Here is a 27,931-nt window from a genome sequence, read left to right on the forward strand (position 1 = left end):
TTCAAAAGGACCAAACTGTGGCGTGTAGACTGTAGCTTTTCGTGATGTGGGGGTTCGTTGGGAGAAGCGTAGAAATCCGCCGCTGGAACGCGCTGGCCGCTGTGCTGTCTCGAAGTCCGCTATACCTCCATTTACCGGTATATGTGTTGTGTGAAATGAAAACACATATATTTGATTTATTCACTTGGAGAGTGTTCAGGCTGGTATGAGTGAAGCTCTCTTGATGTCTCTGATATCTCTGAATAAGCCACGAAACGGCTCTGCCTTATATAGTAAAACACAAGGCCGTTTGGTACCTTCTTCAACTAGTGGGTGTATCATGCAGAGTCAGTAATGTATATTTTTGCCAATCTCGTTAATTATAAGCACGTATGAAAGGAGCACGAATCCTAGACTTATAAATAGGTACAATATTAAGCACGTATGAAAGGAGCATGAATCCTAGACTTATAACTAGATATAAAACATTCCACGCAATTCATTTGACATAATATACGAGCACAAAGTAAAACATGATATACAAAAGTAAAAATAGTAACCTAAACGTAGAGACTAATTAAACACATACATGAACCCTAATAGCTATTTACGACAACTACTATTTTTGCCTATTGGCGTACAAAAACATGTCCTTAGGATAATTTATATAATAAAATAACTTAGCTAACAAATACAAACAAATAGTAAAAATAAAAACATTAAAAATTACAATTAAAAATTATTAGTTAATTAATAATATTACCAATCTTAAATAATACTTAACAATAAAGTCATTCCTTACATAAAATAGAAACATTTCATTTTGAATTACCTAAGATAATGTTTCGCATTATTATTACCTAAGATAATGTTTCGTATTAACGAAAACTAATGGTAAATATCTGAAATCTCTCTCTCTCTCTTCCTACTTACCTATAAATTATATATCCCACTGAATCGTATGGGCAGCTTCCATAAAGTTTCTTCTTCATTTTCATTATTAATATGAACTCCGCAAATCTCGTTAATTAGTTAAGAGTGGCCAGTTTGGATTGCCGTAATTAAACGTTATTTTAACACTGCACTTAAAAAAAAGGTAACTTTTTGTTTTTCTATAACGCCACACCCACTATAGTGCTTACAATAATTATAAAGATTTTTTTTTAAATTTATTTTCAGATAAATTAAGTATTGGTATGTAATGCAATGTATATGTAAGTATTGGTACATTTTAAACTTATATATTATTAGGTTCGCCAAACTTACGTTTAACGGCGACATGATGCACTCATTTTCAACGCTAGTACCTTAATCTAACTTTCATTACTAAGGTTAATTAATACATCATGATATCATATGAACACAGTATAAGTTGTATGTATACAATATTTACCTATTCTATTTATTCAATCATGTGTTGTACCTATTAGCTACTTCTTAATTTTTGAATTAAATATTTTTACTACCACACATTCGTCTTCAATAATTGATAAACTGTTAAATATTCGAAGAAGTAAATTGACAGCAGTGTAAAGAATATGTAAAAATAAAAGTTAATAAAAACTTTGAAAACAATTTGTACGTTACAAATGTTAATCCACTATTTTCAATTCTAGACTAAATTACTGAATCAATAAAAAATAGTTCGCAATAATATTAAAATGTTACCAATAACATGATCATGTAAAGTGGGTGTGTACTGTAGGTGTGTAAGGAGTATATAATGAAGATCGACCTTCGAAATGATCAGGAGTAACAAATTAGAGGGGGGGCATTAGCGGCCCAATTCGCACTTGTCAAATTGGCTATTTAATGAAAAGTTTGCGGCCATCTTGGTAAATAGAGGGTGTAGTGACATTATAAATTAATTGAAGTACCTAGTTTCGCAGTGTTTTCCTCGTGTCGATGTGGTGAAAAAAGTTTAATTCGGTGGCTAAACTTGTTTAACCATCGTTCAAGATTCCACTTTTCGAACCACTCGCTACGCACGTGGTTCAATTTTGGAATCTTTCGAGCGAGTGGTTGAAGAACAACTTTGCCCCCTTGTAAAACAAATTATGTTGTTATAAAACACTCGATGTTAATTTGGAGTTTTCCCCCTTAATACTCAACCCAATTTTACTGTTACGTAGCTTTTTACTAAAATTGTTAAGATAAGTACCTAAGTTCGTTTTAATGTATACAATTTATGGTTTATCATACACAATATTTTGCAATAGTAATGATTATCTTTACTTTTATGCTGTTAAAATTCAGAAGTTCCTTTAAAATTAACGACGGGCTTTAAGGACTCAAATCATAGAAAAAGCATCGTTTCACAACTAAAAAGACTTGGAACTTTTTGAATCATCGAATTCTAAAAATTAAGACTCATACTAGTAAGAATCGAATTCAGGCAGCAATTATAAGTTGGTCGCTCTTTTATCAACTGTCATCATGACCCTCACTTTAACGAGAATTTACTTACCTAAGTATAACAGAGATAGTGCAGGCCGTTTTTCGAGACATGCGTCGCTTAATGACATAGTCCGTCGGTCTCTTGCCACCATCAATGTGCCTGCTCTTCTTGAGCCGACTGGCATTATCAGAGATGATGGCAAGAGGCCCGATGGAGTGTCCTTAGTTCCTTGGAGCTTGGGACGGATGTTGGTGTGGGATGCTACCTGCGTAGACACACTGGCACCGTCCCACCTCCAACGGACTACTGTAAAAGCGGGCGGAGCGGCGGAAAGCGCCGAAATTCTAAAACGTAACAAATATAAGAGCCTCGGTAGAGAGTACCATTTTGTACCATTTGGTGTTGAAACTCTAGGTCCATGGGGTCCCAGCGCGCATAAGTTGTTCGCAGAAATCGCGAAGCGTCTGCTTGACGTAACTGGTGACCGAAGAGCTGGCGGCTACCTCGCACAACGTATCAGCATTGCGATACAGCGAGGAAATGCCGCCAGCATCCTTGGTACAATGCCTCAAGGGCCTATTTTAGATTTAAGCTAGTTATTAATTTCGTTTAGTAGTACCACTGTATATATATTGTATGTAAATAAATGATTAAAAGATAAACTGTACGTCAAATGGCGGCAAATTAAAAAAACAGAGATAGTTAGAGATCTTTATTTCCATACCAGGTATATTATATCTAATACGTATCCGTCTCGGTAGAATCCTAGGCATCCCATGGCTCCTTCAAAATGGTAAGAAGGGTGACGCCGGAGTAGGCTTTTAGTGGGTATACCTCCTCTCCCCCTCTCAATAGGAGAGGACGGCTGCAGGAGACAGTTCCACATATCCCCCAATGGCTCCCCAGGCCGGGGGAAAGCGTACCTAACGCATGTTACCACTCCGTCAATAAAAAAAGGTATATTAGGTATATGGACCCTGGAAACGGTTCGGAACGGAAAGTTCACTTATTACGTTTGACTTAATACACTTAGGTTCTAATAACTATACATTTTCTGAATTACACTTACAACTACATAAGTAACATATAAGAATGACACATTACGCAATTTTGGAATCGCTTCGAAAATTCCTCGAAAGAACAGATTAATCATGTAGGTAATCTTTAATACTGAAAACAGGAAAATATTATCGTTAAATATATTTTTATTATATGAAGAGATAAAATTAGTTCATTGTTATTGAAAACAATAAGATGCGTAGGAAATACTATGTGGTTATGTGGCGCTTGAATGAAGCTATTCTCAAACTAAATACTTCAATACCTACAGACAATTAATGTTATACATATATAGTAAATGATGTGATGAATAGTAAAATGACGGTAAAGATTTAGTAAAAATATTTTTTCAAAATATTACCACTAATATTGTAGAAGAGCAGAGTTTAAGGATGACTCACGTTAGACCGGGTCGTGTCCGGGCCGGAGCTTCCGGCGCTTACTTTTCTATGACATGACAGGCGATCACGTGATGCTTTCCATTGAAAACGATGCGCCGGAAGCTCCGGCCCGGACACGGCCCGGTCTAACGTGAGTCATCCTAAACACATACATAGATCAATTTTCACCCCTTCCTAATAAAAAGTAAAGTTCTACAAATTGTACCTATTATGAGTTCTACGAGTTCTATAATTGTAACCTAGTTTACCTATCTATGTGTGTTTATGTAAAAAATTTATTGTGTTTATAATGTTTATCATCAAACAAATAATGCTTGATATGACCGTTAATAAATTATAATGTTAATTGAGTCATAAATTCGTTAAAAATACCTGCAGCTCCAATTAAATACTTTTTAAACGACTCATCCACAATAGCACCACCCTGTACTTCCTTTCCGACGTCAATACGGGCACTTGCTGAAAATGATTTTCCGTAGTTTGCTGATAATTTTGATTAAGCATCTCGCGATACAATTATACAGTGTTTAGCGCGTCGTTGTGCGGAGCGGCAGTCGTGACCGCGGCATTATCGCGCGATGCTTCAGGAGCGCGCGCGCACGGGGATGGAGCAGACACTCGCCCGCCAGTGAGGCGCACACACCTGCCAATCCTGCCATGCACGCTGACCCCGAGTCCCCCGCCTGCCGCGAGGAGCAGCAACTCCTACCTGACGAATGGCTCAAAGTCAAGACGGTCCCCGCTAACGGGAACCTCTCCCCTGGCGTGTACTATCCCACGGCCAGCAAGAGGTTCGTCGATCTGCGCAACCCTGTGCCGTCGCCGAGTCCAACGTACTGTTTCGCTTTTTGTTTTTCGTCCCGCATCCCCTACGTGTTTCATGTTTATTTTAAATACTTGGGCACATAAGCTCTGCTTGGATTCGATGAAGGGATTTTTACATGTGTCAATGTGTACACAAATTGGTCGTTGAATAATTTGGGGGTGTTTCACGCTTGTCACCGTGTTCTAATACTGAGAAAACTATTTTACTTAAGAGTTAAACAGAACTGGATAGACTTTCCCCCCTTCGTTATCGCCTATACTATAAAACTCATCGAAATCATTAGGCGCATTGCTCGTTTTATAGTATAGGATAATTAACATAAGATATATATTCTCTAAGTTTAACTAGTACACATTATCGACATTAACATTGACGAAGGTCGCCAACGTACTGACGATGCAAGCGTGAACTAGGCATTCTCATTTACAAACGCATAGATCATAACGAGAAGCCATTCATGCGAATAGTTGTAACGAGCCGTTTGTTCTTTACAGGAGCCGGTCACACAGGCACGGAGCCACGCGGAGGACGAGGCGGCGAGCCATTCTCAAAAATGGAGAGTGTAATATCCTCAAGTCAAAGATCTCGCAACGGCGGCTGCGATTCCTACAAGATATGTTCACCACCTTAGTGGACGCACAATGGCGATGGACTCTGCTCGTTTTCACACTATCCTTCATCCTCTCCTGGCTTGGATTCGCATTGATCTGGTGGCTAATTGCATTCACACACGGAGACTTAGAAGAAAACCACCTCCCAACCAACCAAGAAAGCTCAGACTGGAAACCGTGTGTGTTCAACATTTATGATTTTACATCGTGCTTCCTATTCAGTATTGAAACCCAACATACTATTGGCTACGGATCTCGTACGACCACCGAAGAGTGTCCGGAAGCGATATTTATTATGTGCCTTCAAAGTATTGTGGGTGTTATGATCCAAGCTTTCATGGTCGGTATTGTGTTTGCTAAAATGACGCGACCGAAGCACAGGACACAGACTCTTCTGTTCTCGAAATACGCGGTCGTTTGTCAGAGAGATGGTGAATTATGTTTAATGTTCAGAGTGGGTGATCTCAGGAAGTCGCACATTATTGGTGCGAGTGTGAGAGCGCAACTTATTCGCTCAAGAACCACCAAGGAGGGAGAGGTGTTGTCTCATTATCAAACAGAATTAGAATTGAACGCAGACGGATGCGACAGTAATCTGTTCTTCATCTGGCCGATCACTATGGTGCACCGAATAAATGCCGAGAGTCCGTTTTACGGTGTGTCTGCAGCGGATGTGTTACAGGAGAGATTCGAAATAGTAGTTATTTTAGAAGGTACGATTGAATCGACAGGGCAGACGACGCAAGCTCGTTCTAGTTACACGACCAGTGAAATCATGTGGGGGCACAGGTTTGCGCCGCTAGTGACGTACAACCGCGAGCGCCAGGGCTACGAGGTGGACTACTCGAAGTTCGAGGAGACGATGCAGGTGGATACTCCGCTTTGCTCCGCCAAAGAGCTGGACGAGTTCTACGGCAGCCAGACTGATCGCCGATCTATCGGTGAGTTCATTTTCCAAGTGAAATCTCGTGGTGTTGGTGGCTGGCTCTATATGCGACAAACTTATCAACAAAAGCTTTAACATGTGTTTTGTGTTCTCAACCAACTCAATCTTGTCAAAAATAGCCTAGTACCTAATCAAGATAATTCCACGCATATCAGCGTCACTGTTGGCATACTTTACGTTACCAAAATAGGAGTTAACAACTTACACAGATGTCTAATGTTATCGGTGCTTTATTTATTTGGGGTCAGCTGGTGAAGGGTCTAGATACTGTTCCTATCATATGCTGTAATGATAATTATGTAAGAGCCTCATAATGGTAATTTTCTGTTTAACTTTTTTCTCACACAAAACCAGTTCCTGTGAACGTGTTATTAACCTCGTAAGGTCCTTTTTAGGGCCAAAGTGGCTCTTGACATCAAGTATTTCCAAAAATATAGACCTTTCGGGGCCTTAGATTTTTAGTCAGACTAAATAGATTAGGTAGGTACTACTTATTTCAGTAGTACCTACCTAATCTATTTAGTCTGACTAAAACTTATCCATAAAAAGTAAGTTAATAAAATCTTAAGTACATACTTAATCAAAGATTTGTACTAAAGTTATTCCATAGTAGCCTCGCGCGACAGTATCTTAATTTCTAAATATTGCAGCTAAAAACGTATAGTACCTGTATGTTTTAAGTACTGCAAATATGTTCATAATTCCTAGTCAAAGCACTGAAGTATGCTTATTATTCATTAGATCATGTATTCACGTGCATGTCACATATACCTATACCTGCACGGGCTACTGTATTCAGCGCCGCATACTGCATCTTGATTTGTTCATTGTTGTCTTTGTACATTTATCTACACTTCACTGATTTGATTTATTATCACCTGTTACAATCAGTGTAAAATATTTACTTTAATTTGTTTAACAACAATGGCACTACGAAGGATTTAATTACCATGATATTTGACGATTCAATCCGGTATTTCATTATTGTAAATTTTGATCGAAAGTTCATCGTGAGTATGAACTGATATTGTTCCTTGTTATGAGGTGCAATTGGTGTAAACAAGATGCTAACTTGTAGGACGTAATTTATTTAAATCACTTCAGTGGTTCGTGTTGTACGTAATTAGGACCTATATGCACAGTGTCGTCATTTTCACGTGACTCATTTACTTAGATTTCAGTAAATATAAATTCTTCGGTAGGTATAAAATTCAAAGCGTGTATAAATTAAAATGTCTGGGGCCTATTTCGCCACATTAACAATTGACACCTGATGCCTACCTACCACCTGTCCATTTCCAGGGCGATAAATATAAAATAACTATGGTACTGATGATGGTAGATTTATTTACTTGCTGGACCAGCAATGTACGACAAATTGTCACTGCAAGTTGACAATGTCACAGTTGTTATACAGCGGTCAGGATATCTCGTCTCTTCGATTATTTATTCATCTTTTTGACGACTTCAAGACTTGTTTAGGCAATAACTTTGTAGAAGACGTTATTAAATTTGATTTTCGTAAGGGGACTTGATAGTGCCATTAGTGCCATTTTGCCAATTTATTTTGATATATAGACAAAGGATCCCCCCTTCTGCGCCAGGAAGTTATCCAGATTCCGAAGGCGTTTAAGAATATTGACTCCAATAAAAGGCAATTTAGCACCGCTTACTGTTAACCAAGACTATTCCAAGTTTTAAGCGTAACTCTAACGACCATACTTAGATTTGATTGCTGGCTAATTATACTGTAATATTCTTTCTTTTTTCATGCTCTGACATATACAAATAGTATATTCAGAGGTGATTGGGGTGTAATGTGTGGTGTAACTACATTTGCATTTCCAACAGATTTCTTCGATCTTTGTTTTAAGTTTTCGAGATAAAAAAGAGCCTTAATTTAATAATAAAAAATATTTGTAATATAGGCAGCTATAATTACTAGTATCTACTTGTTTTATGCTATTTTTAAGACTTTTATACTATATACACTAGGTACAGTCGAGTACTTAAATATTTATACTTTTTTCACCTTATTGCAATGGGTTAAACTAAAATACAGAAGAATGTATATATTTTACTATTAGAAGTATTTGAACAAATTAAATAACCTTGGTCACTTTTTCTTAGTATATGACATTTATTTCAGTTTAGAATGTATTTTAGTTTATATACATGGGATTAAGATACCTTTATACAAATTAATGATAATAATGCTGATAATAGATCTAATTTTAATGTTATCATAATTTCTAATTAGAATAATAATAGTGCCATGTGTAGGTATGGTTATTGATCTGCAATAGGAACATATTGATATCTTTATCTCTAACTTGACATGACGTGATATCTTCTAGAGATACTCTTGCGAATAGCTATAAAACATATTTACTAAGCACATCGTTTGTATGCTACAAAATCTGATGCCTACTTAGTTATTATAATGTAATATCAGAAAATATCTCTTAAGGTCACGGGTTCAAATTCCTCTCGCAGGTTAACATTTTAATCATTAATTTATCTAATATGATATAAATACCAAGATACGTAGGTACACCAAGATAAAAGAAGATGCGGGTTTAAAACTTAATCTGATATTTAAATAAAATATATTGATAATACCTATGATTTATTCAATATTATTTTTTTCCTGTGATTGTTATCTTGTTTATTGTTTTATACACATAATGGACTTTTCTGCGATACTATAAAGCGAATAAACTAATATCTCAAATAGGTCACAAAGGTGTAGCGTTAACCCCTAACTGCTCGTAAAAAAATATTTGCGTTTAGAAACTTTAATAGTTGTCAATAGAGATGAATATCATATACGCCATATCATATGGCTCCGTGTGCGGTAAAGGGTTAATTGAACTGCTTTTTCTTATCTTTTATTTTCCTGTTGTTCAATTGTTCATTCACCCACGTCAATGCACGAGTATTAGTGCAACACATGTGCAACAGCTTCAATCTTGCTTGTCTAACGAAATACCTATTTAATTAACATGCCTTTTATATTTTGCAGTTTTGTGTTTATAGAGTTAGACCAAGAAAAGTCTGCAGCGATTTTGATGGACCACGTAGTGCAAGTGTCATTATTTCATAGAAGTTTGACGTTTAAAATAACACTTGCACTGCGTGGGCTATCAAGATCTCTGCAGAAATCACTAACAGTGTACATAGGATGAAAGTTCATCTTAGAAATTGTGTATGTACTTATACTTAGGTACAATTCCTAATGTAAGTATTGTTGGCCTATTTTCTTCTAATACAATCCTTATAAATACCTAAAGTAGTTATGATTTAAGGATTGTAGCAACTCAAAAGTAGAAAAGAGAAACTAGATAAGAGAAATTTTGGTAACTAATTTAAAAATTATCAAAAACTATTTTTTTTTCTATTTTATTCTGTTTCTAAATTGGTGATGGAATTATTCTCACTACACACAATACATATTCTGCATCCTTAAATATAGTTAATTATAATTCTTATGTAACCGTTATACCTACTGTGTTTTATGTATCCGTCTTATATGTTTGTGTTTGTGGTGCCACACAGAAAACGCGGAACCCCTTGTCCTGAAGATGCCCGAGCGAACCCCGACGGAACCCAAAGCCGAACACAAAGATGGAGATTACACTGTCACTCTTTAAAACTGTACCTTATGTTATTTCAGAGACGTATAAGTAGGTATTTATAGGTTTACTACTTATTTCAGGCGGTTGGTAAAAAGTTGAGTTTTGTGACTAAAACTAGTTTATGTTACATAGATTATGTACCCAGTTCATACGAGCAAAAAATTAAACTTTAGACTGTACTCCTCAAATTGAGTTTATACATATAATACCCTGTAATACGAGCAAATAATTGAACTTTAGGCTGTACTCCTCAAATTGAGTTTATACATATAATACCCTGTAATACGAGCAAATAATTGAACTTTAGGCTGTACTCCTCAAATTGACCAACATTTGTTCAGAGAGTTAAGAAAAACTTGTAGTTATTTTGATTTTTTAGCACACTTTAAAGTTTATTCTAAGACGCAATGTATTGCGAATTTTGTTATGTTTAAAGCGTGACAAACAACGTCCATTACACTGATGACAGCCTACATTAAAGATAATATTTAATTTGTATGAAAAATAGGAACGCTGAACAAATGTTGGTCAGTTTGAGGAGTACAGCCTACAGATTTTTTTTTTTCTCGTGTTACAACAGGCCACACCCGGTATTACATTAGAAAACTATACTATGTTATGTAGTTTTAGCAACTACTAATAACTCCATATCGACAAAGTGGGATCTTCAGCTAAAAAATGACACATATTATGTAAAAATAAATTATTTACATACTTAATACAAATCCGCTTCATGCATCTCACCAACCGCCTCCGGTAGACCGATAATGGTGTCTGAGAGCTGAAAAAACAAATGTATCAGTTACATGGGTATGTTAGTTGAAAAACAGTCACTTCTCCTATTTATTTTACTTCCAATAATATTCCGTAAAAATCTCCTAGTCAAGTTTAGGTTTAAAATGTAAAAAATGAATCTCAAACTTACAAATAGATCACGAGTTCAATACTTCAAACATTCCATTTACCTGTTTATGATTTAAGTAAGAGTATAAAATATTGAAATTATGTTTATGTTTGTGCAATTATTTAATTTAAGTTAATTTGTGTATGTGTAGTTCAAGTTCAAGCATATCACCATAGTTATATGCAGACGGCTGACGGCTGTATAGTAATATTATGTGCCTGCCTACTTATGATCAAGATATATGTAAATAGACGAGATTGAACATTCGAAATGTATGTTGTAACGTTTTTGTGTGTGTTTTATTTATTTCTGCCTCTTGTTTTGCTTTGGCCTTTAAGCTTTAAGTTACAAATGACACCATAGGATTCATACTGCAAGGTTTTTACAACGTACCTAAGGTAATTAGATATGAGTATTAGCTTAAATATAATTATTATGTGGATTTATCATGCATATGTAACAGTTACATATGTATAACACATAAAGCTCAGTAACTAAGTACCTATGGGTAACATAGAATTTGTCAGTATCTATTTTGGATTCTGCAATAAGTACATTTTATTATGGTTTATACTTAGGTTCATGCAGTTATTGTTACCAAATGTGTAAGGAAATCTGGTAACAAAAAAGGAATGTTTCTTAGAAAGTTTCTGGGACATTTTGGGAAATATGGTGGAAATTGGCTTCATGTACTTTACCAGCATACCAATTTTTATAGAAATCTAAGATGTGATCGAAATGTACATATAAACTTTTTGAGAATTCCTCAATTACGAAAATATTATCTTAAATCTAAATGTATAATACTGTATTTAAAATAAATTATTTTACACCATGCATGAAATAGAGCACCAGATAATTATTAGAAAAACACAGATAGAAGTTATTTTTAAACACAAGTTCCATTTTATAAATCGGACAGAAATATAAAAAGTAGGTGAGTTGACCGTGACGTCACGATGTAATGTTTCATATAAATTCCATATTAGCAAATCGTTTTGACAGTTCTAAAAAAGTAACTGATTTGACTAGTAGGAAAATACCCTATTGTTTGGCAAATCTATTCGATTTAATTTTAGAACGTACCTGAACCTGACAACTCTTTTTGTTTTTTTTTCTTTTTCGTCCATCAGGACAGGCTAAAGCTCTAAGCCATACTGCCTAGTCATAAGTAGATTTTTTTGTCTTTTCAGTAAGTTCAATCCGGTAAATGTCTTCAGTAGTCTTGATTTTCAAAATACTTTAAGTAAAAGCGTCTCTTCCAGTTATTTGGTCATATCCATTAAACATCCATTCTCATTCTGTTTCATTAAAATCTTGTTCAATAGTTGAGTTTTGAGGTTCTTGTAAGGCGATAGCTGGACGTTACAAGGGCCTGCGTGAGCCACCCAGCGTTGACGCCAGAATGGTGGTTAAATGCGTTTCATGATCAATTTTTCGTTATCTGCACACTTCCACATTAATTTACTGCATAATACGCTATCAATATTACACTTTAAACAACATTAATGAGCAAAAACAAAGAAATGAATCACAAAGCGATACAACCACTATGGCGGTCGATGAATAACTCCCAACTCTAAGATTTTACGCAGATGAAAATTATAAAAACCCCGAAAGTTAATTAAATTGTTCAGAAGGAGTTGGGTTACATTTATAGTCTGTATCTTTAAGTATTCCAAAAAGAGTAAACAAAATGTACCCTCAAATGACTTCTTAAGCCAGTTGAGGGTAGATGAAAACATTACATGATCAAATAACGTAGGTTAAAGTCAGGTCGTTAAGTGACAGATCCAGGTGGTTTTGTATTTGGTTGGTTAATCAATAAATGTTATAACTACCCGAAAATGTACAAATTATTTCTTTACTTTTATTTAAGTACCTAAAGATACAGAGTTATGGTCCGTAGTTATGCAGAAACCGATTAATTCAAATTTTTTATCAATGTAGAAAGCGACCAAAGCTACTGAGTTAGGGTGTAGGTCACTTTGACAAAAATAAATAGGGTCGCTTTCTACAGAACTACGGTCGGTTAGCTATCCTCGTCATACTCATGGGAATATTAAATGTTGTGCTCGTGTATGTGCCGTCTCTATTTTTTGCTGGTAAGTTTTTTGTACTTCATAATATTAATCAAGAAATACTACGCTTTAGGGATAACTTAATTTAAACCTTCAAATTCTTAACTATAGTTATACTTTTCGGGCCTTTCACTCGAGTAATAAATTGACTGCGTAAATCTCAAACTTAGTGAGTAAAGTTAGTTAAAAGATATTTCGGATTAGATACCTATCCCTAAAGCGTTAATTAAATATTATTTATATAAAATTACGACAATAGTGCATCTCGTAACAATTACAATTAGCCCCAATACGTCTTACGTATTTATCACGGATGAATTCTATGGTCTTATTAATGAGGAGTTGCAGTTCTCTTCACCATTGTTTAATTCAAGTACTTGATTATTTCATGAAAATAAAAAAAAACCGTTACGAGTATGCTTATTATAAGATTTGAGGAATTTCCTCGATTCGTCATGGATCCCATCATCCGAACTAGTTTTTCCTAAGTTAGCTGGTTAGGCTACCTAGTTATCTACCCCATACTTGAAACTATACATTTGAACCAATTCCTTACTACCTAAAATGGCAGTGACACTAACTCAAATTTCCTTCCAATTCCAGGCTATAGCTCTCCCCTCCCTGATGAGACAATATACCGAACTTCCCTCGAGTCACCTCCCCTCGGCATCGCCGACCGGCTGGTAGCCGAAGCCATCAGAAGGTCCAGCCTTACCCACCGGCCCTCGATCGTTAAGTACCCACCAGACTTCTTCAATGGATCCGCTGAACCGTCTTCGTCGTCCAGTGAAGACGAGAAGGACAAGAAGAAACGACAGTCGAAGAGGCCTAGTAATTCTTGATCAAGTTGTGGCTAGATATTTTGTCATCAGATGGCGCTAATGTTAAAGGAAAATGTTAGATGGCTTTTAAATTGATAAAAAACATACGTTAAGGGAAAATTTAGGAGATAAATTGTATAGCAATTTTATATTTTTTAAGTGGCGCCACCTGTTGTTGAGTAGCAAAAGTACGTAATATATGCTTCGCTATTGTTTGTGACTCAGCGCCATCTGTTGTCGACTGGCTAAATAATCTAAACTTAAGATTGTTACATACAGATGTAGTGCATATAATTATTTTCCATCGTATTTTCACGGAAACGTGCAAACGTGTCTTGCTATTTCAGTCAGTCTCGGTACAAACAGTACAGAGATTGACTGGCATAACATGACAAATAGGTACGAACGTTTCCGAGGAAATACGATGGAAAACTATTAATTTACACTACATCTCTACTACCGTGAAGCCGTGAACCGTCCCCGGGGTAAAATTAAATGAGTACTTTTATTCCTAAAAAAATTATCTTAGAAAAAATAGACATACATAACGGACAATTCGAAGATTAATTCTTGGCTTGATGATTTACTATTATTTAATTATTACCTACTTCATTCATTGTTTTTCTTATTGAATGAAGAAAAGTCATAGTTTTACTATTAGAGCCAAGTATTACTCGAGAAAGTGCACCAAAAGGTGCAAGTAATATTTATTTAAGCACAAATTCTAAGCTTTAAAAAAGTACCCCATGCCAAATACTATTTGTGGGTTAGGAAATAGTCCGTCCATGCTAACTCTGCACCGACAACGACTGAGTGTGAAAGTACCACTGTAAACGTTCTACTTTTATAGGAATTTGACGTTTATGGTGGCATTTCTTCATTTTGTCGCTTGCCAAATCAGTGCAGAGTTAGCTTAATCCGACTATTAAGAGTCACGCGTAGTCTCCGCCGCCAAATATCCACTCACATAAAATGGAAGTTACGCTCTCATTTACAAAATAAGAATAAGAATTCGTTTATTGTTTACCGTGTCAAACAAGATGTTAAAATAATACATAGTCACAACGGCTACCCTCACAATATATCGTAATTCGATTGTATGGCGGCGGCTGGATTCGTCTGATCTAATCTTAGAGCATTTAGTTACTGGAGACGCCTTGGCTGTCATTTTCTGTACAAAACAGTCTGCCGATTTTTGCGGGGGAGGGGCACGTCAAATGTACGCGAGTATGGCTATTTGTACATGATTTGTACGTAATGTACAAATAGCCATGTCAGATAAACGTCAGTCCATACAAAAGTTTGCACAATTGTGCAAGGTTTTCGGCAGAGGGGTAAGCTCTTAAAGGCGTCTCTGTTTATTAAATGATCTAAGGATCTAATCTAATCTCGTGGCGCCTAAGGTACGACTTTCCGTACGTTTCTTGACTCGGTGGTGAAAGGGACAAATACTTGGCAAATATTGAGGATGTAAATAAAAGACGAGTGTATTTCATTATTGTATATAATACCTTTCTATTCTGATAAACACTAGGTATCAGGTTAGGTAAGGCAATACAAATTCAAGCGTATAGATACAGCGCCCGCGCTGTGGAGGCCCCTGTGTCTCATAGACAATAGAATAATACTTTTTAAACTAACCTAACCTTCCAATTGTGACTACAATTTAGGCAACATTATATGTATGCGCTTTATATTAAATTTATAGATATTTTTGGTATCGTAGATACGATTATTATTAAGCAGTATTATTATTCTATCGCCTTAACAACAGTCCATATAAAAATATAATAGTGATATATTATTGATAAATAGATATATTTATAACTAGGTACAAAGGCTATAATCAGGTTGGGCAACGGTTCTATAAGTAGCCCCTACTTTCTACCTGTAATTTTAGGGCTGATCCACTTGTCCCATGCAGGGCACTTGCTCCACCTAATCATAGCATTTCTAACACTTATGTTGTATAAATATTATAAAAAATTGTCCCAATGGCAATACAAAAGCTGTATATTTCACTAGCAAATATATAACAGACGCGTACTTTGTACGAAAATACCGATTAATGATTAGTTTTTATCACACTTCATGTTCGATTCCTTACTTAGGGTGATATTGTCCAATTTCTTTGTCCAATGTGTATTTGCGTCTTACATTTCACTTAGTGAGAGAGTGAGACGCAATGCACATTGGACCATAAAATTCGACAGGTGGAATACCAATCTTAGTTACGTAAAACCACACAGTAGTAATAAATTAATAAAGAGTGTCACCTTCTCGAAATATAAAACTAGGTATTTTTTAAATCCTTAGATGGCGCTGTCACTCATGACTTATAATCGGCGAATCAAGTATAGTTCATTAAATTTTTACACGAAAAATAACTCCTCGTCTCGTCGTATCATCGTTATTAATCATATGTGAACGTGCCATAATAAAGTTTAACTACGAAAATTGGCGATTAACACTGTTTATTAATTTACCATTCCCAGGTAAACATTACAACGTAAAATGTCTCATATCTACATAATGCTAATACACTGAATAATCCATTATTTTCTCACAAATGTTTACTTAATTTACATTTAAGATACATCTAGTGAATACGACTGCTTGTATCTATCTATGAATTTTATTCAATCTTAAAATTGCCAATAAATAACTGTACTGAATTTGACTTTAAAAAGATAATTAATACATAAAGGAAAATAATAAAAGTAAGTAAACTTATATATCTAACATTAAATACGATGTTTTATTTCACTGTGTTATGAATAAACAGGGGCCATTGATTTGTGCTAATCAGACTTTAATATTCAAAGTGACAGTTACTCTTGACTGTCCTAACCCGAGTATGTTAATAAATAAGATGTTTTAATGTTGAGCGTAAGATATTCTGGGCGTTCGAACATCTCATTTATTTGGATACGTTTGTCATCAAGTGGTTCTACATCATCTCAAAACACTTCGTCAAAAATGTGTCTAAAGAATGTAGAGAGACAAAAACGCTCTGATGTAGGACCTTCTAAATATTAATAGATCTCATCATTATTGTATAGGTGACGCTATTTGGAGAAAGAAAACCCCCTCTAATGTGCACTCGAAGAATGACAAAATATATTACTTTTAATTTTTATCCTTGAGTGGCGCCATCTACAACAATGATGAGTATCGACATGAATGGATATTGTATTTATTAATTACTAGTCCAGAAATTGTGATTTGTTTATAACAAAACAACAAATTATTAATAAATCAGGTCAGGATTGCAAAAGTCAAAACCAGCATCCAACCGACAAAACAAGTAAGTATCTCATGCACTTACTGTAATCTTTTAGACCGCAATGAAACGGATTTCTAATATTTACTATAAACTGAAATAATCAGCAATTAACTACACATCTATCGTTAGTTCAACTACCGACAGTATTATTACAGACTTTATTCCTACAAACATGTTTGACACACGCTGCGGAGCATTTCATTTCGCATAAAAAGACAGATCGTGATGTCATTTTACTCGTATGTCTATAGGTACCTACCTAAGAAAACATAATTAGTATCTTGACTCTACCTAGAATTAATCGTTCATGATTTAAAGATCAAATATGTGAATACATAATATTATGCCATGACATACAATAGGTAGGTATCACTTAAGTCAAGTTACTGATTATGAAGAAGTAATTAAAATTTGATAGTTAACATAAAAAATTAAAGCTCTTGTTATAAATTAGCTCCGCATTTTTTGGCCGCATTTATTCGAATAAATACTTGGTCTAGAAATTTTTAAATATATTCACTCACACATTGTCAAATTTACTACATAAAAAGGGAAATCGTTACTTCCGTTCTCACCTCATACACAGATAGGAAACCTAGTCACTAAGCAAATTCGGATAGATAAGTGAAGCCTATTTTGTAAGTCCAGTCACTGTTATGAAATCAATTGTAAAAGTATGTATACACTTTATTGTGTAAATGGAGAAACAGAAAGGAAGACTTTATTTGGCACTATTTTTTACACAGGCACGCTGTGAGTGTGATGTATTTGCACATATCAGACAAACACTAAGAGGAAAGTATGACCGAAAAGTCACTGTACTACCTATACTATTTAAAAGGTTGCACTTAAGCACAGTAGGTATTACATAATACTAAAGAAGTTACAAGACTCCTGAGAAAAACGTTCCATACCTTAAGTATTACCCTTTTACCCATGGAACGCCACAATTATTTAAAAGAAAAGGTTATTTTCGTGCGTGATCTTCGAAAAGTATCTTGAAACGTGCATAGCTAGAAAACGATATAATTATCCTCAATTAAGAATGTTTCATTTTTCTGCAAGCATCATAATTCGAGCTTTTTGTGGACATATTTCTGTAGAAGTCGATTTTGAATGTCGTTCCGGTTATTTGAAAGAAATATGAAATCTTGAAATAACCGACATTGCCATCAAAAATTATAGTCAATGTAACAATATGTCCACGAAAAACCCACAAGAAAGGCATATCTTCTTTAGTATTACGCACTACCATAAATTAAGTACTCATAGCGCCATCTACCCACACGTTCTCAGTACTCTCGCTGCTGAAGCGAACTCTGTTCTTAACCCTGCGTGGGTGTTCTCTGTTGTGCGGCCTCAGAGGGGGTCGCAGGGGTCCCGGGGGTGCCGGGGACCCCAGGAGTCACGGGCTTCGAGAAGGTCAGGCGACGTCGGCCTCCGTCACAAGGATGGGGATGGTGGGAGGCGCCGCCAGCTGGTTCGCACTTGGCGATCTGCGGACATAGGCTGCGGATCAGTTACAATGAAGGTCTGTTAATACACATTGGAAATCGCCACAGAAAATGTGAAATATCTCAAACTTTATTGAGTTTCATGTATGGAATCGAAAATCAGCTAAATTCAGTCGACATATAGATCACATCATATGTCGCAGAGAATTACCTACTACAAGTATATGTACATATATAAGTAGTGCTAGAGACAGTTAAAAAAAATATCTAACATTTTTTAATTTAGAATTTTATACTTAGAGTTCAAAACTCGATTTGAATTTGTACTTGGACAATGTGAGGACTTAAAATGAGGTTATGACCTCAGGAACGAGCAGTAATTTCCAGTGGAGAAGTACTCAGCGTCAGGCGTAAGTATAAAATATAAGTGGATAAACAACAAAAAAGTACTAATTACGTAAAACCGCAAGCCTTACACAAACTCCTTGAACTAAATTCAGAAAATAGCGTACCAATTAACCTCAATATGAAGTCAATTAAAAAACTTGCAGCCCTGACCACAAATATTAATACCGATAACACGAAAACAATAATGTAATATACTAACTTCTTTATTCTGTTGATATCGTCGATTTTGTTTTCATGTCCGTGATGGCCGATGCCGTTTGGCGTGAGGCCATGGACCTTTTTCATACTAGCGTGACTATGGCTTCTATGCATATGATCTTCCTTCGCATCTACATTTTTGTTGCTTTCATGTTCGTGATGATTCTGATTCTTGGGTAGTTCTTGGCCGTTCTCAACGGCTAGGTGATTGTGGCTGGTGTTTCTGGATTTCTCATTGATGTTTTGTACGAAATTGTTTTGGGCGAGCAGCCGGTTCTCCTTGGCCCTCGCGTCGGGGATCTTGATCTCTATATGCTCGTCCAGGGACATGGAGTCCACGGAGCTGAGGTCCAGGGTGTCGTTGGAGAAGGTCTTTGGTATGGTGCCGAGCAAACGATCTGGAAATTAACAAAATTATTAAAACCGATATAGTTTTAGGTTTAAGTTCTAGGGTTAAAATTGTGTACCTCAACAATTTTCATCTCACTTCAAATGAAAATCGACATGAGCTATCCGCGTTAAAGCGAGAGACAAGAAAAATCATTATTGACACAGTTTAATAGCGAGTTATTTTTAAAATTTATTACGTTTTTAATTGGCTGCTCAGTTATCCTCTAATGATTTTATTAGATTCACCGGAAAAATCTGGTAAAGTTGCATAATTACCGTAATAAACTAGAACGGTCGTAGGCACATAATTCTATTCTTGGATTGGATCTAAACTAGTCGAACTTGTTTCCATTCACTTTAATGTATCATCTTCCAAATAACTAAGTGTCGTTGTTGTAGGTATTTTAAACTATGAAAACTAACATTAAGATTTCGGACTGGACTACCTTACGTCGCTTGAGATATACTTGCCTCCAAAGGACCTGTTTCTCTTGTACTTGAAGCTGCCCAAACAGTTGTTATTCCAGTCCTTCGGGCACGTCTCAAACGATCCTCTTTTCGCATCCTTACCTAGTTTCTGAGAAGTAGACACCGTCGCCCTCAGCTCGTCGAGTTGCTTCGCCGAGCACAGCGGCGTGTCCACGTCGTAGGTGTTGTTGAAGCTGTTGTAGTCGACCTGGAAGCATCACCATTGTCAGTTTATGGGACATTAACCATCACACATCTGAATGGAGAAGGCAATTGTCAACTGTGTATTTGATTGAATTCCATACGAAAATGTACCATCGTCGAGAACGCCATCTACAGTTGGTTTTGACAGACTATCAAATTCCATATAAAAGAATGTACCTATCATCGTGGTATAATGTAGACTGTAGACCATAGCCAAAATGTTCGTGATCGTAAAAATCTGTCGATCATAGTTTTATCTGTCTGATTTCCGAGACTGTAGACAATCCGGCTCTGAAATAGACGTGTCTAATATGATCACTTCAATGCTGGATACAGGTGTCTCAAGGACGAGAGGACCGGCAATATTGTATGTAAATGGGACCTACTGGAACATTGCCAATATCGCAACGTGTGAAACCAATGAGAAAGTACGGTAAAATCTGTGCCATTTGGTAAGGTGCCTATGATACAGACTGGTGAGATCAAAGGCTGTCCTTTCCTATTTGATCACAAATTATGGATATACGGCTAAACGGCTACCTTGTCGTAAATGATTAATCGTCTGATTCTGACAACCAGACTCACCGCATTATGTACGAAGCCGTACAGCGCCATCTACATTTGCTGTCAAATTCGAAGCACAATTGACTTTACACATCGAATTAATACAATCTTTGCCTTTGGTGCATTGCAGGTGGTATCACAATGTCGTCAAAACTAATTTGTCAGTCAGACCACAGTCAAAATCACCCAATATTAAGAGCCCTTATTCCTTAGAGCGTTCACCGATTTTGCGAAATAACACTCGATAGATGGCGTTAGCGCTCGGTACGCGAGCGCCGGCAAAGCTAAGCGCGTTTCAACGCAGACAAGAATAATTTGGATACTTTTCAATTTAATTTGCAAGTAAATTTATTTTAACGTTATATTGGCACTCTGTATTTTATTTTATAAGCATGGTAGTAGTCAATAGAGTATATGTGATAAGATAATATATAACCAACGACGAGTAAAAAATAATGATTGTTTACCTCTGTATGTCATGGAATTATTGTGACAAGTTCATCCACGAAGTCAAGTAACTTATTCAAGTCAGTTCACCAAGGAAGTTGAATAATTAAATGTTTTAAAGATAAGGTTATATTAAATAATAATATATACAGGGTGGCCAAAAATAAGTGCATGCCCGTTGCCAGGGAGGTTTAGGGATTATACTGAACTAAGCAACCGCGAACCGCGATGGGACCAACCCCGAAATCGCGAAAAAAAAATTTGGCTGTTTCATACATTTTGTCTAGTCCATTTTCTATGGGAGGGTAATTTTTTTTCCAGCAACCATTTTCTTGCCAGCAGCGGAAAAGCACTTATTTTATGGCCACCCTGTATAATGACAATAAATTCGAGAGTACCTGCAAGTAACAACTACTGAACTCTCTGAAGTTCGATTTTATGTCTAAAACAGAAGTATCTCCGTTTTTAGGGTTTTGTACCCAAAGGGTAAAACGGGACCCTATTACTAAGACTCCGCTGTCCGTCCGTCCGTCCGTCCGTCAATCACCAGGCTGTATCTCACGAATCGAGATAGCTAGACAGTTGAAATTTTCACAGATGATGTATTTCTGTTGCCGCTATAACAACAAATACTAAAACAGAATAAAATAAAGATTTAAGTGGGGCTCCCATACTGTTGTAAACGTGATTTTTGATAGAAGTTAAGCAACGTCGGGCTCGGGCGGGGTCAGTACTTGGATGGGTGACCGTTTTTATAGATAATGGTACGGAACCCTTCGTGTGCGAGTCCGACTCGCACTTGGCCGGTTTTTATTTAGAACGAAGTTGATTTATAAGGTTTACTTGATCCTTGTGGGAAGCAAATGAAGCTTTATTTGTAAGTATGTATGTAAAATAAAATAATATTAATAATCTATCAACCGCATCTAGATCGATAGTGCTCGTCAAGGAAAATCTATTGAGCCCAAACACGATGGAGTTATGATGAGTAGATTAGGAGTTCTGGTGACCAACTCCTGACTCCATCATGAAAACCTGGACTTCATCTAGATTCTAGATCGATGGTGCTTGTCGGGGCAAATCTATTGATCCCAAACACGATGGAGTTATGATGAATAGATTAGGACTTCTGGGGACCAACTCCTGACCCCATCTCGTAATGGAGTCAGGAGTTGGTCACCAGAAGAGTCTCATGACTCTGGACCTCATCTAGATAGATGGTGCTCGTCAGGGCAAATCTAATGAGCCCAATCACGATAGAGTGATAATGAGTAGATTAGGATTTCTGGTGACCAACTCCTGACTCCATCATGAGAACCTGGACTTCATCTAGATCAATGGTGCTCGTCGGGGCAAATCTATTGAGCCCAAACACGATGGAGTTATGATGAGTAGATTAGAACATCTGGTGACCATCTCATGATGGAGTCAGGAGCTGGTCACCAGAAGGGTCTCATGACCCTGGACCTCATCTAGCTAGATGGTGCTCGTCGAGGCAAATCGATTGAGCCCAAACACGATGGAGTGATAATGAGTAGATTAGGAGTTCTGGTGACCAACTCCTGACTCCATCATGAGAACCTGGACCTCATCTAGATCGATGGTGTTCGTCAAGGAAAATCTATTGAGCCCAAACAGGATGGAGTTATGATGAGTAGATTAGGAGTTCGGTGACCATTACTGACTCCATCATGAGAACCTGGACTTCATCTAGATCGATGGTGCTCGTCGGGGCAAATCTATTGAGCCCAAACACGATGGAGTTATTATGAGTAGATTAGAACATCTGGTGACCATCTCATGATGGAGTCAGGAGTTGGTCACCAGAAGGGTCTCATGACCCTGGACCTCATCTAGATAGATGGTGCTCGTCGAGGCAAATCGATTGAGCCCAAACACGATGGACTTATGATGAGTAAATTAGGACTTCTGGTGACCATCTCATGATGGAGTCAGAAGTTGGTCACCAGAAGGGTCTCATGACCCTGGACCTTATCTAGATAGATGGTGCTCATCAGGGCAAATCATTTGAACCCAAACACGATGGAGTGTTAATGAGTAGATTAGGAGTTCTGGTGACCAACTCCTGACTCCATCATGAGAACCTGGACCTCATCTAGATCGATGGTGTTCGTCAAGGAAAATCTATTGAGCCCAAACACGATGGAGTTATGATGAGTAGATTAGGAGTTCGGTGACCATTCCTGACTCCATCATGAGAACCTGGACATCATCCAGGTCGTCCGGGTATAATAAAAATGCAAACCCTAACCAGAATTCAAGTAACACTGAAAATCTATCACATAAGCGAGAGTCGGTTGTTAAAATTAAATATGGTGTAAAAAATGTACACCCTTGGATCAAGATTTTCTAATCATAGTATACAGCACTTCTCGGAACTCTCTCGATGGTTACGAAAGCAACGAACGCCTGACGGTCGAGCACAGGTCCGTCCCCTAAGCGCACTCGGCGGAGACTGAGCGCGCGGTGTCGGTGCAGCGTGATTTATACGTCTTTAAAAAAATATAGATTTACGGCTAGGTAGGTCCTATAGTTATGATTTTTTTTTTATGAGTAGACATAAAGTTACAATTTGATAAAATATTATTTTTGGGGCAAAATATAAGTCCAATTTGCGATAAAAAAATGTAATGTAACCCTGTTTTCACCAAAAAAATGAAGAAAACTCGGAAGGTTTTTTATCAATTTTTTAAAATGAATCTTCGATTTTCAAGCATGTCAGCCCCTCGTACAAGATATGGTGAGTTGAATTGTAATCATTCATGTACCAAATGATTCTTGTTTACTGCAAAATTGAGAACCGAAACGACCCTTCTCACTGCAAAATTTGAAAAAGACTCCTAAGAAAACTCATTTATTTTAGGTTCAAAAAGAGAAAATGAAAATTTGAACGTTTTCAGCCCCTAGTTTAAGAAATGATTATTTAAGTACGTTATCAGTTTTTGAATAAATACTAATAGTTACGTCGTAATCTTAAATGAAAAAGGAAGCATTTTGCAAAATACGCTCGTCTGTAGGAGTAAGGACTCTTAATCAGTAATAATGAAATATAGAAAATTGTTTCCGTGGCTAATTTTATTGGCGATTGAATAGCTTACAATAAATTCAAATGGCTCCACATACTGCGCACACGTGACATTGATTACCTACACTATAAATGGTTTAGGGATAATTTGACTTATCGCACTTCCATAAAGTACCATAACTAACGTCATTCGTCATGATTCACGTTGTTGTGTTATTATATTACTTTACTCCATTGAGTTTCATAGAAGGAATTGTTTGTTTTACGGATCCTTGTAACGAATACATTACTAGTGATAAGTCACGTTTTGTGATGTATTTACATACGATAAAAATAACAACCAACGAACTGGATCAGAGTAACTATAGCTGGAATTCCCCCTGTAAAATTTCTCGGTTTTTAAGCCACAATGGGTGGAAGGTCAACAAGTAAAATAAAAAGACAGACACTCGACTGTGGATGTAACCAGGTACATATAAAGAATATAAATAGTATTAAGGTAATAGTACTTCGAATTTGACAGGTAAACGAGATGGCGCTGTACAGCTCCATACATTTTGCGGTAACTCTGATTGTCAAAAGTTGACGTTTGACAATTCAGTGACCGCAAAATATATGGCGCAGTACAGCGCCATCTGTTTTGGATGTCAAACTAAGGGGCACGTTTTTTTCTTAGACTTTACCTCTCTATTCTCGTACATATCTATCATGCGATCACTTTTATAATTACACAAGCGAGTAGGTATCTCTGTTGAAAAATTTCGCCATTTTAAGTAAGTAATAATATAATAATAATAATAATTCAGCCTATATACGTACCACTGCTGGGCACAGGCCTCCTCTCATGCGCGAGAGGGCTTGGGCTATAGTCCCCACGCTAGCCCAATGCGGATTGGGGACTTTGAATTTCTTCGCAGATGTATGCAGGTTTCCTCACGATGTTTTCCTTCACCGAAAAGCTAGCGGTAAATATCAAATGATATTTCGTACATAAGTTCCGAAAAACTCATTGGTACGAGCCAGGATTTGAACCCGCGACCTCCGGATTGAAAGTCGGGCGTCATATCCACTCAGCCACCACCGCTTCCTAGTAATCGCTTCCAAGTAAGTAAGTAGGTACTTATTTAAGATGTTTACATACTCGTACAGTGTAAGATTTACAAGTCGATGGAAATATTTCCTGCTTATACAATGATACTTTCCTCCTTGTTTAGGTATAGTTCCTGACCTGAAGACGGGTTAAAAGAACTAACCTCATATTCTCCAGTATCCTTCCTGAACGTCACCATAGTCTCGAACCGGTGCCCCCACAGAATTTCTGACGGAAGGAAACTGCTCCGAGCCTGCGTGGTCATCCCCGTAGACTCGATTACACCCTCTGTAAACATTAAATTATTAATTATTAAGTATACCTGTCTTTTTACCGTCATCTTCACTTTCTAGCCAATGCTCCTAATATCACAGTCGAAGACAGGCTGCCTAGGCAAGATGCAATTCGCACTAATATGGAAGAGTGATAGAGAAAGAGACTACTGTATCGTTCGCAAGGCACCTATACTAGCTGTCCTTAAAATTCTATGAAATGGCATAATGTTACCTACTTTCCGAAAATTGAGTCAGAGTTGCATTGTTGCAGAAAATTTTAATTATACAGGATATGACGTTGCGTTTCCCATTTCCTGATGCATTTTCAAACTGCATTGCTGCAGGAAATGTCAAATTAAATATCAATATTTTACCTGCAGCAATGCAGTCGACAGCAATGCAGCAACTGTCGACTACATTGCTACCGAAAATGTCAATTATCCAGGAGATCGATACTAATATTAACATTTCCTTCAACTGCACAGGAATGCTATCGCAATTAGAATGTGACCTTAAAAGATCCACTGCCAACGTTTTCTTAGCGCTACGCTTGTAGCCGATCTCAGCGTTTTCTCGCTTTGTGGAGGAAAGCGACTACGAACAGAGAACCCGCCAAGCGGGTTGCCCGTCCAGTCCAGTAAAGAAAAACCTAACATTAATGAACTATCTTACGTCATGATACGACATAAACCCATCTCCAATACGGGATTATTTTTGGCTTATGCTATGAGTCATTATAATTAGCTAGCGGTGCTAGCACTGACCTTCAAGCATTTATAGATGAAGCAAAACATTGCCTTCTGTATGAAAGGAAAGAATATTCTGGAAAGATAATGGGTGACCCCATTTGGTGACCTTTATAGGTAAGTACAGTATGAGTGTCTTGTAACTGAATAACGAAAGGAAATGTGTAAAGAATCTCTCAAACATTGAAAACCTATTTATTTGTATTTAAGTAAATATGTAGGTGAATACTTTATAAAAACTATACTCTTATGTTCTCTAGTATCTTAGACGGGATGCAACATTCCACAATTATCTTTTGAATTTCAAGCCAAAAATCTATAAATATTGGCAATTATCGTAATGATGTCACACGTAGGTACCTATGTTCGTCTGTTACGTAGATGATGGTTATTTAAGTAAAGTTCAGGGCAAACTACCAAAACAGTACGAGGAAACGCCAAAACATCAACTACAGAGTAAAAACGTTACAAAAGTTATACCAATAATATTACTTTTACGATCTAGTTATATTAGTCACTGAAATTGTATATTGTGGATGTGACTTGTAATTGGTAATATCACAATGCTAAATATTATAGTTTACTTTGAATAGTTTGAATTAAGTTTATTGTCATGGATGTGGTCTACGAATTGATTTGATCAATTAGTACAGTAGGCTATTATGTAACCGAAATATATGATGGGTGCCAATATAATGTGAAACGTTCACAAGGTTGCAACTCTACAGTTTTGGACTATACAACTACAATATGAGATGCACCTGTTTAAGTCTTTAGTGTCCATAACACTATACAGTTAATTAGGTTGAAATGTACCTACGAAAAATGACCAGTAGCAGTAAAACCTCAACTAGTGATATTTAAATGGTTCATTTTCGGACCTTAAATTTTGACAAACGTTTTAAAACAAATTGCTAGTGCAATAACAAAAATTGTGAGTCTCATTACTGCTGACCAGACTAAAACTAAATTTAACGGAAGAGCAACCAATAATAACACGTTGTTTGTAAACGGCGATTACAAATAGTTAAATAGGGAAGTCCTAGCAATATAAACAAGGGGAATTACATTGTTTTCCGTCTGTCAAAGTAGCGAAACTATTTAATGAGCTGAATTTTTTTCTGTCCCATAATAAATATCGCAAAGACATAATGTCGACCAATGGACAACTAAGAAATTTTCTGTTAGTACCTACGTTAAGATTTTCTTTTATGCAATAAAATTAGTTTATGTGACTGATATATAACAAAGGACATTAAAATTAATTAAAACAGGACGTGGGTTTGTGAAACGGGCTGAAAGCGAAAAAAATTCACAGATAATAAATCTCTAAAAAAGGGTATCGTTACGTTATACTGGTTTTAATTCGCGGTTTTTGAACGCATCATAAAGGGTTTATGATATGTGTGTAGCTAAAGATAAAGATATACATAGATATAATAAATAAAATTCTCACCTAACATCACGACGATTTCGAACCTCTCCCTAAGCATATCGGCAGCCGACAGATTGTAGAGCGGCGACTTCTCGTTGATCTTGTGTACTATGGTCATGGGCCAGATGAACATGAGCCGGTCCTCCTCCCCGTCGGCACCGACTTTCAATTCTTGCTGGTAGAACGGCAGCACCTCGCCTTCTCTGGTGATCTAAAGGTATAGACCAGCTTTAAGTTTGAGGTACACTGTTTTGTT

At 36.7% G+C, this 27,931-nt stretch overlaps 2 protein-coding genes across 12 annotated transcripts in view; one reads left to right on the forward strand and one right to left on the reverse strand.

Moving 5' to 3' along the window:
* The window catches only part of LOC134791297 (G protein-activated inward rectifier potassium channel 3-like), a 46,363-nt gene extending 29,894 nt beyond the window's left edge, over window positions 1-16,469 (forward strand). Inside the window, exons 2-5 of one of the 6 annotated variants that reach the window (XM_063762302.1) lie at window positions 4,362-4,670; window positions 5,158-6,215; window positions 13,447-15,757; window positions 15,878-16,469. In XM_063762302.1, coding sequence (XP_063618372.1) covers window positions 4,495-4,670; window positions 5,158-6,215; window positions 13,447-13,685 — 1,473 coding nt within the window. In that variant the 5' untranslated portion in view covers window positions 4,362-4,494 and the 3' untranslated portion in view covers window positions 13,686-15,757; window positions 15,878-16,469. Of the gene's footprint in view, window positions 1-4,269; window positions 4,671-5,157; window positions 6,216-9,778; window positions 11,050-13,446; window positions 15,758-15,877 lie in introns of those variants that run through there. The other 5 variants (XM_063762303.1, XM_063762305.1, XM_063762301.1 and 2 more) reach the window with 5 other exon arrangements.
* A 1,791-nt stretch (window positions 16,470-18,260) lies between these two features.
* Window positions 18,261-27,931, reverse strand: part of LOC134791288 (G protein-activated inward rectifier potassium channel 3-like) — a 70,362-nt gene continuing 60,691 nt past the window's right edge. For 5 of the 6 annotated variants that reach the window (XM_063762287.1, XM_063762289.1, XM_063762286.1 and 2 more), the window contains 5 exons: window positions 27,697-27,886; window positions 25,383-25,507; window positions 19,971-20,076; window positions 19,012-19,408; window positions 18,261-18,459 (listed from right to left, as the gene is read on the reverse strand). In XM_063762287.1, coding sequence (XP_063618357.1) covers window positions 18,276-18,459; window positions 19,012-19,408; window positions 19,971-20,076; window positions 25,383-25,507; window positions 27,697-27,886 — 1,002 coding nt within the window. In that variant the 3' untranslated portion in view covers window positions 18,261-18,275. The remainder of the gene's footprint in view (window positions 18,460-19,011; window positions 19,409-19,970; window positions 20,077-25,382; window positions 25,508-27,696; window positions 27,887-27,931) is intronic. The other variant, XM_063762288.1, reaches the window with a different exon arrangement.

The sequence above is a fragment of the Cydia splendana genome, chromosome 6 (assembly GCF_910591565.1).
Source record: "Cydia splendana chromosome 6, ilCydSple1.2, whole genome shotgun sequence".
In the NCBI taxonomy this organism is placed as follows: Eukaryota; Metazoa; Arthropoda; class Insecta; order Lepidoptera; family Tortricidae; genus Cydia; species Cydia splendana.